General features: G+C 50.7%; 1 protein-coding gene across 1 annotated transcript in view; it reads left to right on the top strand.

Moving 5' to 3' along the window:
- The window catches only part of Specc1l (sperm antigen with calponin homology and coiled-coil domains 1 like), a 103,145-nt gene extending 95,123 nt beyond the window's left edge, over window positions 1-8,022 (top strand). The window contains exons 14-16 of the mRNA XM_021173800.2: window positions 2,866-2,982; window positions 3,662-3,721; window positions 5,430-8,022. Of these exons, the coding sequence (XP_021029459.1) occupies window positions 2,866-2,982; window positions 3,662-3,721; window positions 5,430-5,519 (267 nt within the window). The 3' untranslated portion in view covers window positions 5,520-8,022. The remainder of the gene's footprint in view (window positions 1-2,865; window positions 2,983-3,661; window positions 3,722-5,429) is intronic.
- Window positions 8,023-12,686: the final 4,664 nt, after the last annotated feature.

The following is a 12,686-nucleotide window of genomic DNA, read 5'->3' on the forward strand; positions in this document are numbered from 1 at the left end:
CCCCACTTCCTAAGGAGCACCCCTGTGTCCAGGCCTAGCACGGTTCCTCACTGTGTTTGGGAGTTTCTTGGGAGCAGGTCTGAGCTGGTTCCTTGGGTTCACTGCTTAATGGACTCATAGTCCTTGGTCACCTTACTTAAATAGCTCATCTCCAGCCACCAGGGGGTGTGGGGGGGAGACAGAGAGGGAGGAGAATGGGAGCTCAGGCCTCAGCCAGCTTTATTTTGATCTGAAATGTTATCAACTATCAAAAGCACCTCTCACCTGGAACCCCAGAACCCCTGGTCCATCCAGGAGCCATATCCTGTGTCTATTTTGAGGGGAGGAACAGGGTAAGGAGGCACCAGCAGCTTTTCCCCCAGCAGGGTGGGGTTTGTCTGGAGGAAGCCAGCCTTAGCCAGGCAGCTGGGGTGCAGGAGCCTCTGCTGTGAGGCGCAGTGAAGCCAGGCACGTCCACAGCCCTGTGAGAACTGCTGTGTCCTCGGGAGCGAAAGGGGGCACCGACACAGGAAGAAGAGGTTTGTCTTTCTCCAGCACTCAGTGACCTCGAGTGAGATACTGCCACTGGTCTGCAAGCTCAGAGCTCTGCATGTCACTAAGACACTTCCTGCCCTGCTGTCTGACGAGGCCTGTGCCTCAGCTTCTGCTTTAGTCACTTGGATGCAAGTCCTGGAAGCATGGAAAGGGGTTTTCCTTTTCCTTTTTTCTTTTCATTTTAGTCCTATTAGTGGACTTTGCTCCTTGGCATTCTGTAAACAAAAGACCTTTCAGTTTCATCTTATACTGGGCCTTGTATACCATGCTGGCCTTCAGGCCTGGCCCATTCTTTGTCTTACGTACCATATAGGAAAGCTACCAGCAGTGAGAACTAACTCTCAAGCTACCACCCTCTTTTAAGACTGTTCCAGGGTGAGCTGCCCAGTGGTAGAGCAAGGCCTAGCATTTGTGGGGATTCCCAGCCCAGCGCTGCAAAAATGACAGTAATAGAAAACTTCAGCTAAGCAAGACTTAGAGGCTTCTTTTGTAGTGTTTGAGACAAAGGCTCCAGTCCCTGTGATCTCTTCTGCTGCAGAGAACCCTGGGTTAGTGTTTCATCTCCTAGGTCCCAGTTTTCCTCAGATGGAGCTGGCCACCTTAGATGGCTACGTGCTAAGATTCAGATGAGAAAAGAGACAGAGAGGTAACTACACATGAGTGTATGCCTACACATCTATGTCTGGGAGGGGAGGTGTCTTTTTTCTATTGGCAACTGTTACACACCATCTATTTCAAGGTGACTAGATATCATCAGAAACCCCTTGGGTGTAGTAGCTATTAGCTAGAGCAGAGACTGTGGGGAAGGGAGGGGAAAAAATGGCCAGAACAGAAAAATGGTTAGTATGGTACCAAGACAGAGGCTTCTAATCAGACCCAGGCATTTGGGGAAGAAAGATACCAATGAACACTGGGTGGGAGCGCCCTTCAGTTGCTGTTCACTCTGGGTGGGAGCACCCTTCAGTTGCTGTTCACTCTGGGTGGGAGCACCCTTCAGTTGCTGTTCAGGTGCATGGCCAATGTCAGCTTATACCACCCATCCTTCCAAGCCTGGTCAGATTCCTTCTCCATACAAGTTTATAACGGTTGATGTCAACTGGAGAAGTGGGAAACAACAGGTGGTTAGGTTACCCATTGCTATCGGAGCCTCTGCACTTAGCAAGGTGTGTTTGGTAACAGTGCTGCCAGAGGTCAGTGCTCTGTGCACACAGATGGGACAAGAAAATGCACTTGGTGCTTGGCCCCATGCTGTTCCATGAAGGGACCATGTAACTCTGTGAGACACTGGCCAGCATGGGGACAGCCTCCCAGCTCAGAGCTTGGTCTCTGGTGTTCTTAGGATCTGTCCTTTTATAAAAAGAAATGAAGGTGGTAAAGGGCCTTGCCAGCTGTGAACCTGTAGCTCCATAGCCTTGAAGGGTCCTCAGTGGCTGCGTGGTCTGCCAGACATAGTGAAGTTGGATGGACCTTGTTGCCTCAGGAGGCTGACTCTTAATGCAGTTGAAGGTGGCATGCTATAAACTGAGATGTGAAACGAGGAGCTCTTCATAAAGTGTGTGCCAAGGCCTGATGGATTTGGGGTACTTTACACCATTACTGTACAGGTCAGTCCCTGTACAGAGCACATTTTCTTCTGTGTATGCATACTTCTGAGATGCACAGTGGCTAGAAGGATGGGAGTTTATTGGAGTTCCTTAGAGGAGCATGAGTGAGCAGCAGTGTAATCAAAAAAATAAATAAATAAATCCCGCTCTCGTGTAGACTATTCACCAAAGCCAAATCTCTGCAGCTCTTCACACAATCTGCAGGCAGATAGGAGAGTCCTCAGTGTTGCTGGTATTTGTCAGAGTCTTACAATGGCTGTATGTCTTACAAGCTGGCTTTGAACTCACAGTCTGCCTGAATACCAGGATTACAAGTGTGGACCACTTTCCTAGCTTAAAGACCTTTTAAATGCTTTACTAAATAAGAAGACTCTCATTGGTTGTCGTTCACATCTAGCAGTCTGTATTGTTACCACAGCGGGCCTTGGAGAGGCCTTCCATGTGTGGAGCACCTTATAGATTATGTCTCAGAGCCAGGATTTGCCAGGCAGGAACACAGTTCTGCAACTGGTAGGTAAGTGGGTGGGATGAGGGATCCATAAAGACCTAGTCATGGTCACAGGGTAAGTACTGGACATGGCCCATAGCACCCTCTAGTTCCGCCAGAGTGAGGTCACATGATGGGGTCATGGGTGGGGTTCTGTGTCCTGCCTTCTTCTTGAGAACTGAGCGATCATACTTTTGATCTGAAAGATCACACTGCATCCCTCTTTTTCTTTTCCCTCAGAATATCGACATCACAAACTTCAGCAGCAGCTGGAACGACGGGCTGGCTTTCTGCGCATTACTTCATACCTATCTCCCAGCCCACATACCATATCAAGAACTGAACAGCCAAGATAAGGTGAGCCAAAACCAGGGATGGTGCCTCACTGGTTAGTGGGCCACTCATTCCAGCCTTGCTTCACAATAGCCTGTCCTGGCTCATTCCCCTGGACTCATTGTTTACACTTCAGCTAGCCAGTCCCTGGTCTACCCATTGCCCATGTAACAGTATTCCTAGTGGGAGTCGTTGGCTCTCTTTGGTTGACAGCATTTAGGATCAAGGGCTTTAAGAAGTCCAAAAGAAAGATAATGGTAACATGAATGGTCAGGGAAGTGCCAGCTAGCCTGGGCTAACCTCCTGTCACCTCAGGACCATCACTTCCGTTTACAGCCTATTCTACACCATGGGCCTCAGAAATGACCAATCTTGTAGTTCCAAGCTATGGTTCGAGGTGTCCCACTCTAAAGGTTCTTCAGGTTCCCCCTGCTTTGCTTTATGGCAGCCAAGCCCTGTAGAAAACCCTTGGAGATTCCACAGGCGAGGATGATCTTTGGATAGGTGTCTGCTTCTAGCTTTGGGGGTCTGTCTCCAGTTAACTTCAGCCCTTTTGCAAGAATACAACTTTCTGAGTAAGGGGGGGAAAAAGTAGGTCGAGCCGGAGCTGGTTGCAGAGGAGAGTCAAGGCCCTGAGGGTTACTGTCTGTCCTGCATGATCTTCAGTTGTCTATACACCCCGCTGACATGATTTCTCTTACAGAAAAGGAACTTCACCCTGGCTTTCCAGGCAGCTGAAAGTGTTGGAATCAAATCGACTCTGGTAAGCCGCTTACCGAGGAGTGGCTGACAGTGCCTAGGAGAAGTGCTCGCAGGTGGACTGGGCTGAGGATGTGAACACTTGCAGGATCTCAAATGCTGTAGGAAATGCTTCTCTTGAGGAAGTTTCCAAAGGAACAGTTGCTTTTGACCACAGGCCCGGCAGCCCTTATATGTGGCTGTTCTTTGTGATGGTCTGTTCCTTAGCAGAATCTTTGGGTTCAGGGGAAAAGTGTCACATGGCTGTGTGCCTTTTGTTGGTCTGGAGCAGTGCCTCCTCAGCCTGTGGATTGTGACTCCTTTGATGGGTCGAGTGACCATTTCTCTGGGGTCACCACGACTACTGGGAAGCACGGATATTTATATTATGATTTATAGCTGTAACATAATTATGAAGTAGCAATGAAAACACATTTATGGTTGGGGATCACCACACCGTGAGGAACTGTATTAAAGAGTCACAGTATTAGAAGGGGTGAGAACTACTGGTCTAGAGGGTGAGGGCCAAGGGCATCCTGAGCCCAGAGATATCTGGGAGTTGACAGCACTGCCCACAGTTCCTCACAGGGGCCATAAAATGCTGCTCATGATGCAAAACACAAGTTGTAGAAACTGAGGCCCTTTCTAGGCTTCTGCCCTGCCCCTGCTGAGCTCACGTGGACAGACATCTGTCAGCTCTAGCTGTCCTCTACAAGCCCCTACATCTAGATGCAAAGGGATGCCTCTGCCCCTGGACAGACAGACCTGCTCCACATGAGTAACAGTGACCGTGCCCAAGCCTGTTCCTGCTCAGGGCTGTGTACAAAAGAAAGGATCCTGTGAGACCAGAACATTCATAGGATCCTAGGATACCTGCAGGTCTCCAGGTCTGTCTCCTTAGCTATTTCCTTGACTTGTAGCAACTGCATGGGCCAGAAAGAAGTATTTACATTAATAATTACACTATAACAGTATTCACCTATAGTGTGTCCTTGAAACTCATGGAAGCATGTTTGCCTAGGCTAGCTTCTATCCGGCTGAGTCGGAAGAATCATCATAGTAGGACATTGCATACCGTGTACAAAGTGTTGTCACATGTAAAAAACGGCCAGGTGTTTTAGCTAACAAAGAATCTTACAGTCAAGATTTGTTCACAAGCCAACTGACTTGTTTCCTGTCTTAACTTGCTCAGGACAGCCCTTCTCATCCCATATGATCAGTGGCATCTTTGGGTTCCTTGCCTGTGGACTAGTCCTCTCAGACTACCTAGCCCTGCTCTGTAGTTGCCACAGGCACTTGTGACAGGTGCTGAGACCCTGGGCAGAGCCGCTCTATTTCCACACCACAGGTCACTAGTACTCTGCAGAAGGCAGCTAAAAAAAGAAAGTTTTTGATAACTTGTGACACACCATGATGCTGTGAGCCCTAGAGTGTCTCCAGAGAACAGCCTAGAAAGAGCCTAGAAAGTCTGGGGAGAGTTTCCACTTGATAAGCTGGGGCTGGGGCAGAGAGGAGACCCTAGTGGCACAAGACTGTGACTTGGAATGATGATTCTGATACTCAGGAAGGAGATGCTCACAGGGACCTTTGGACATAGAGAAGATACTGGAGACCTGTCCTCTGAAAGAGGCAGTGCACCTTAGACTAAAAGCTGTCTACTGCTTATGGGACTAGAAGCCCATTGGGGTGGCATGGGAGGGGGAATAAGTCTTAATTGAGCTCCTTCTCCACAGGACATCAATGAAATGGCGCGTACTGAACGGCCCGACTGGCAGAACGTCATGCTGTATGTCACTGCCATCTACAAGTACTTTGAAACCTGAGCACACAGGAGCGGCTGATACCAGCTAGGGACCTCTGCAGTCACCAAGTGACACCAACACCATTAGCTAGAACTCCTAAAGCTTTCAGTGACTCTGGGCCTCCCTGCAGGGAGTGTGCCCAGCTCTAGGCCTCTGCATTGGAACTGGAACTGCAGACCAGGGCTCTTCCGCATGGCCGTCCTCAGGAGCAGAAGTACAGTACACCGCCAGCCTACTTCCAGAGACCGTCCAGCTCCACCGGGGCCCTGGAGTGTAAACAACACAAAGGCTGCGCCCGGCCCTGCTTATCTTGGGAAATGGGATTAAGTTGTGGGAACCATGGGTTAGTCAAAGCTTTAGCCATCGAACTTCTTGACAATTATCCACGTGATTCCCAGTGGTGGGACAGAGCTGGCTTTGGTCCCTTCATGTGGGCCTGGGTTCTAGGAGTGTGTCAGAGAAATGGGTCAGTACCCCTTCCATGCGAGAGGACCGTCCTAACCACTGCAGTTAGCTTAGGAGTGTTAAAACCCTGCTTATAGGCCCACAGCTAGTTGAGTCTACACTGCCACCAAGTAGGTTTTTGTCAGCAGCAAGACGCAGGTGGCACACTCAGTGGGTGCTCGGCCACTTGCCTGTAGCACCAGGGAAAAGACTGGTCACAAGGAGTTCTCCTCATTGAAGTTGTTGTTTTATTATAAGCAATATTGGTGAAATAGCTCCTGTTAGTACCAAAGTTAATCGTTTCAGTAAGCATAGAACTAAAACACAGACTGTGGGCATCAGCATGGTGAGAGGGAGGGAAAGAGGGCATGCTTTAGGGAGCCAGAGATTCAAGTTGCACTGCTGGCTGCCCCTCCAGGGCAGGAGTTAAGACAGTGCCTTAGCCCTGCACCAGGACAGCTGAGCCTACACCCGCATGAGGATCCTGTGTGCTGATGGGAACTCCAGGAGAGGTGGCTCCACGCTGTGCCTGGGCTGTGGGGCCTACATCACGAGCCAAGGCCTTACCCGGTTTGTTGATTTCTGGCTGGAATTTAGCAGCCTCTTTTCGAGAATAGGAAGCCCTTATTTCATGTGCCTGACACAGAAGCTGTTGTTTGAACAATGTCAAGACCTGTTGCTCCGGGATACACTTGTTTGTCACCTGCAAGGCACCATGTAGAAGACTGGCCATCAATAAAAATGGGGCCACGGCTTCAGTAACAAGATGGATTGTGGGAATGTCTCCCAGGAGACATGCCAGGCCAAACATGCCAGAGGTTCTGTATTCAAGCATAGTGCTACAGACTAGGAACCTGTTGTATCTATGGAACGTAGAGAAGGAAGCGGTTTGAAAGTAGTTATTGGGAAGTGGGATGTGTCTGTCTGTGTTGCCATCAGATGGCCGGTCCCACCCCTCCACCCTGCTTAAATGTCCCAATCTGGCAGCTCATGCTGCAGAGTGTACCAGGAGACCCTATTATTCTGTCTGCCCAGTGCCTCTCTGGCCCTCCTTGGCCCAGTTCTGTTCTTGTTCTTGTTCTGCTGATGAACTCCGTTGGAGTGACCATTATGTGAGAATCACTGTTTCCAAATGAGTCTCCACTGACCTTCTCTGAGCTTCCAGCCTCTGCTGTATTTGCCTTCACTGAGGCCTTCCACTGTGCACCAAGGTGGTGGATCTGAGGCCAGGTTTTATTTATTATCATGAAAAGGGGTTGTCTTGTTAGGACTTTCCTGGGCGTGCAGTCCACACCTTCTGTCCCCTGCTGGCTCTATGATCCTCACGCCAGTGTGGAAGTTGCCCGAGTTTTCTGAAAGGATTTGGAGTAAGTCAGCTGCTGCTGAACGAGTATGTCCATTAGAGATAACATTTCTGTTCTGGAATCTGTGGGCCTGGGGTAGGCCTGGAGCCAGTAGCAGGGACAGATGGTGGGCTAGAGGAGACCCTCTCACATGCACACACAGACTGGGTGTCCATCACAGCCAGGGCCAGGCTGCCCACATTTGTGTGAGGGTCCACAAGTCTAGTGCTGTCTTCAGACCACTGCTTTCTGCCTTCTCTAATAGGCCCCTAAAGAGCACTGTTGACCCTCTGGGCATGCCTGTAGATGGCCATGTGCTATTAAAAGTAGTATTTGGGAGTGGTTAGAGTGCCTATCTACAATGCACGAAGCCCTGGGTTGATCCCTGCCACGGCATACACTGAGTGTGGTGCATACCTGTCATTCTAGTACTTGGGGAAATGGAGGCAGGAGGATCATGAGTTCTGTGTTATGTTGATTACACGGCGAGTTTGATGCCAGCCCTGGCATGTGAGACCCTGTCCGCCACAAGGTGATATTTGGAGGTTCTCTTGTTCTAGGGCTGTTTCCTGGAAGCTCTAAGATGTAAGCTCGCCTCTTTTCCTAAAGCACAAGCTTCACTACAAAGGGCCAGTTACCTTTCTACTGTCGTCAGTCACAGGCTTCTGCCGATGAATGAGACTTTGTTTTTTTGTTCTAGTAAATACTCTTGAATGTAATAAACTGCCATGCGTCCATTTCCTAGTTTGTTCTCCCTCCCTGCTGTCTGTCTGACCTTACACAAACCAGAGCTCTCACCCTCCTGTGGAACTGGAGTGGACGGCATGGATGCACCTGCCTCAGGGTCACCTGCTGTGTGGGCCCAGGCAGGTCTGGACAGAGGGAGAGGAAACGGGTGAGCCCAGAGGTTCCGGCCTGCCCTGAAACCACGTGGTAACTGTGGCAGGTCTCAAGATGCCATCTTAGAGCCAGCATGTCCCACGGCAGAGTCCCAGCAGAAGCGAAGCCTCCAGCAGAGCCTACACATTTGATCAGGAGGGCCCAAAGATTTTTATTTTGTTTTTATAAATGTTAACTTCTTAGAGTTGAGTTTCAGGGTGTATAAAATTACAGGGGTGGGGATTTCTACCTAGAGGCAGCTATATAAGTAATTTTCTCCTGTGCATCCTTTTGTTTTAGTGCTAGGGCTCAAACTCAGTAGGACCTTGCACATAACTGTGCTTCTGGGCCATACCCCCAACTCACTGGTACTTCTTGTGTGCGGTGTTTTCAAATCCAGAGTGATCAGGCTAGATAATGCTGTCTTTCAGCTTTGCACATATAATCACATGCAGAAAGAAGTCTGTGGGCTTACCACCTGCACTCCAGGCATCCATGATAAGCTGCCTGGGCCTGCTACTCTCCAGGACTTGAGGTCCCAGGGAGTCCAAAAGACTCCTGCTGGCCTGAGTTTGAATATGTTCTCAGAGTGCCCACAAGCCATGACCTCTAGAGAAGCCGTCACTGCAGGTACCCAGGACAACCCGTGAGTAAAAGTACCTGTGCTGAATTCTTGGAGCCGTCACGGCCGAGGCTGTACAGGGCGTGTTTCAGCCCTTCCTCAGTATCTGGACACTGGATTTGTGTCCTAAGCAAGACAGTGAGAACTTGACCCTACCTGTTGCTCTCTGGTCTGTCCCTGAGACAGCATGGGCCCCCTCAACCCTGCCCACTGCATGCCATATGCTGACCCCGAGGGGCTCCCGTGTAACCTAGCTTATCTGCCAAGAGTCCCACAGTGATACTTCTTTATCAGACCTGTTAGTGCCTGTCCCAGCCAGTACCTTGATGAGGGGCTGGGAGCCGGGGTTCAGCACTTCTGTGAGAGACAGCTCTGTTAGAAAAGATGGCTCAGTGGGTAAGAGCACCTGACTGTTCTTCCAAAGGTCCAGAGTTCAAATCCCAGCAACCACATGGTGGCTCACAACCATCCGTAACAAGATCTCCCTCTTCTGGAGTGTCTGAAGACAGCTACAGTGTAGTTACATATAATAAATAAATCTTTAAAAAAAAGAAAAGGAAAGGAAAATCAGCTCCTGGGAAGAAAGGTAACTAGAACGTTCTTCAGACCCCTGGACCTATAGCCTCTGGGAATCGGGGCACCCGGTAGCCAGCTCTTGCCCTGTCCTGACAAGGGTTAGCTCTTGGGCTGAGGTGGGGCTGTATTGTTTGTATCCCTCCAGTGGGAAGTGGTCAGATGTGAATGGTCTCAGGGCAAGGCAGCCATGTGAGGGGGAGTCCCAGGCTGCTGTGACTCTGTTCTGGTAAAAGTCTGACAGCAGCAGGTTGGATCCCCCAGCAGGCCACGTGGGGATAGAGAGGAGGAGGCCACACTTCCAGGGGATGAATTGGCATGAGGGTGGATCAGAGGCACTCGGTTTGCCCAAAGCAGCCTGGGAGGACTGGTCTTTGTCACAAACATTCCTAGAGCGTCTGCCTTGCCCTGTGTGTGAGGAGGGACAGCAGGGTCTCTGCCATTTGGGAGCTGAGTCCTATAAAGAGGGAGAACAAGATCTCAGGATGACTGCGAGTAGCAGTGCTCCGCATGCAGTTCTTGCATGGGCTGGACCCCCAAGGTCGTCCTCAAGGTGGACCCCAACATTTGGGATATGCTGGAACTGTTGTGACCTCTGCAGGACCCCACTGCCAGGCATCCTGTCATGTGGAGGAAGCGTACTGGGTCCCAGGACTGGGGGTGTGGGGAGCACAAGGAGGAGTTTAAGGCCATCCTTGGGGGTGGTAAGTGGCAAAGCCTTGTTAGGAGCTACGGAGTGCTGTCACATTCCATCATGGGGCCAAGCAAGACGGCTGCACACACCTCAGCTGTTCTGTCTACAGTACCACACCAGATATAGCTCCAAGGCTGACTACTGGCCAGCTTCTCTCACTGGTAAGAGGTACAGGATGGAGTTCCCATAAGGCTACAGGTTGGGAGGGCCTGCCCTCCTATCTGCCATGCCTTGGATTCGTGCATACAGCCCCTAGGAGCCATACGTTGGACTTGGCTGCTTCCTCTGGTGTTATTTTGCCCTTTCAGGGTGTCCCTCTGAGGATGAACATAAGCCTCTTGCTCACAGGAAGAAGACTGAACACTTGGGGTGGCCTGAGGTTCTTGGGGGACTTGGCCCAGGGCCCACTAGGTCTATGGTCCTAGTCTTGTCGTGTCTTGTTCCCTGATGTGGCTCAGCTGGCCCTAGAGCAAACAATGAGGGCCAGAGGCCACACAGGTGCATCCTGGGCAGGAACAAAGGGCTGAGGGTAGGGTGGGGGAGTAGTCTGAGAGTGGAATTCTGGAACATGACAGAGCCCAGCTGGTCCCATGATTAGGGCTGAGGAGTTGGGACCTGGACATACAGAAGGGTGGGCAGCTGTAACCTTCAGGGACTGCCTTGAGGCTATACTGACAAACCAAAACCCAGAGCTAGAAACCAGGCTTCTGGGAGCTACGTGTACTGTCAAGGGGCAGGGCCTACACTAGGAGCAGCCCTATGCTCCTGCCTTTGAAGCCTTTTCAGGGAGGTTCCTGTTTGGTCTCAACACATGTAACTGGGGAGGGAGTCAGGCCAAGACCAATGTGAACTTTTACTGGCTTGGAAAGCCTGAGCCATCTTCTTGTGGCTCTGTACAGTGTCGTGACATATGGAGCTGAACAAGCAGGCTTTGACTGTCACAGCCATAGGACACAGTTTCTGTGGTGAGAAGATGCTACCCATCAGAACCTAAGGGTGAACTGGCCACTGACTTTGTTTTCCTGAGGACCAGTATTGCTTCGGCATTACTCCATGGGCCAGGCATGACCCTCTGGCCCCGTGCTTCTCAAACTTCCTAATGCTGCAAACATTTAACAGAGTTCCTCAAGTTGTAGTGACCCCCAACCACAAAATTCTCTCTCTCTCTCTCTCTCTCTCTCTCTCTCTCTCTCTCTCTCTCTCTCTCTCTTCCTCCCTCCCTCCCTCTCTCTCTCTCTTTCTTTCTTTCTCTTCCTTTCTTTCTCTCTTCCTTCCTTCCTTCCTTCCTTCCTTCCTTCCTTCCTTCCTGCTTTGTAACGGAAATTTCCACTAGTGTAAATCATAATGTAACTATTTTGGAGACACAGGGTTGCCAAAGGCATTGTGACCCACACGTTAAGAACCACTGCTCTAGGAGGAACTCCTGGAGAAAGGTGCTGGGCCCTGGAATTGGAATGGTTGAGAGAGAAGCATCAGAAAACAGGAGGGATCCCCAGAACTGGCCAAGAGTTGGTCTCTACTTCATGAGTCCCCATATCCCCTTCAATGGGGCATTTTTAAGATAGTCATCCCAGGACACGAGTCTTGACAGGAATGGGCAGGATAGTATTGCTCCCCCAAGAGAACTCAGGAACAAACATGCAGCCTGACCCTAGCTTGATCATGTCTCATCCTTACCCCTGCAAGGCACATGGCGACGCACGCCAGTGTCAGGGCACTGGTCCTGCTTGGTGATGGTTTTAGGCTTCTTAACTGAAGCTGAGATGGCAGTGCTCCAGTCTTCTGTGCTCCCTCCAGAGGATCTCAGGTTTAATGCAAATTGCACGAAGGTCCCTACTCTAACCAGATCTGTAGACCCACAGGCACACCCTCTGTCCCACAGATGCTGTAACACTGCGAGGGTGGGCTCATCAAATGGAAAATAAAAGGTCAGACTTTGGAAGTATGAGCCTGAGAGACTGGGGGGTGGGAGGCGTCCAAGTCAAGTCCTGGTAGATGACAATCATCATTTCAAAGGCAGACATAGGCACCTGCACTCACTATGTGCCTACTTCTGAAGAGAGAATCCTTCCCATCCAGACTGCAGCCCCCGGGGGTCTAGCCTGGCTCTCAGCAAGCCTCTCCTCTCGTATCTTCCTCTAACCAGACAGCCTGTGGGTCCCAAAGGTTCTAGAAGACAAGGTTCCAGAAAGGCCTTGGCTGTGTGTGAAGGGCTTGTCCTGCTGTGAACAGATTGAGATTTGCAAATCCTTCCAGAAAGACAAGATTCCAATTCGGGGTCCAGCTGCCTCCAGTCGTGAGAGGAGGAGATTCCCAACCCAGAAGTCTGAGAGTCCTAGTTAGGCTGTGGTGCAGATGCACTCCCTCCTTGCTCAGTAGTTCAGAGAAGTAAAGATATGGGGGAGGAGTCACGGTTCACAGGCATCAGAGATGTAAGAACTGTAAAGGACCAACCCCCCTCCGCCCCCAGCCCCGGCCTAGGGTCGGGTGTGAAGCAGGGCAGCTTAGCAAAACTGGGAGGACCAGAGTGGCATAGACAACCTAATGCCTTGTGGAGGAGCCACCGGAGAGGGGTGGGGCGCCAAGGCTTCATGGGTGGGGGCATTCGGGTGGGGGTGGGAGTGGCGCTGGAG

This window comes from Mus caroli, unplaced genomic scaffold (genome assembly GCF_978045245.1).
Source record: "Mus caroli unplaced genomic scaffold, Mus_caroli_1 scaffold_9, whole genome shotgun sequence".
In the NCBI taxonomy this organism is placed as follows: Eukaryota; Metazoa; Chordata; class Mammalia; order Rodentia; family Muridae; genus Mus; species Mus caroli.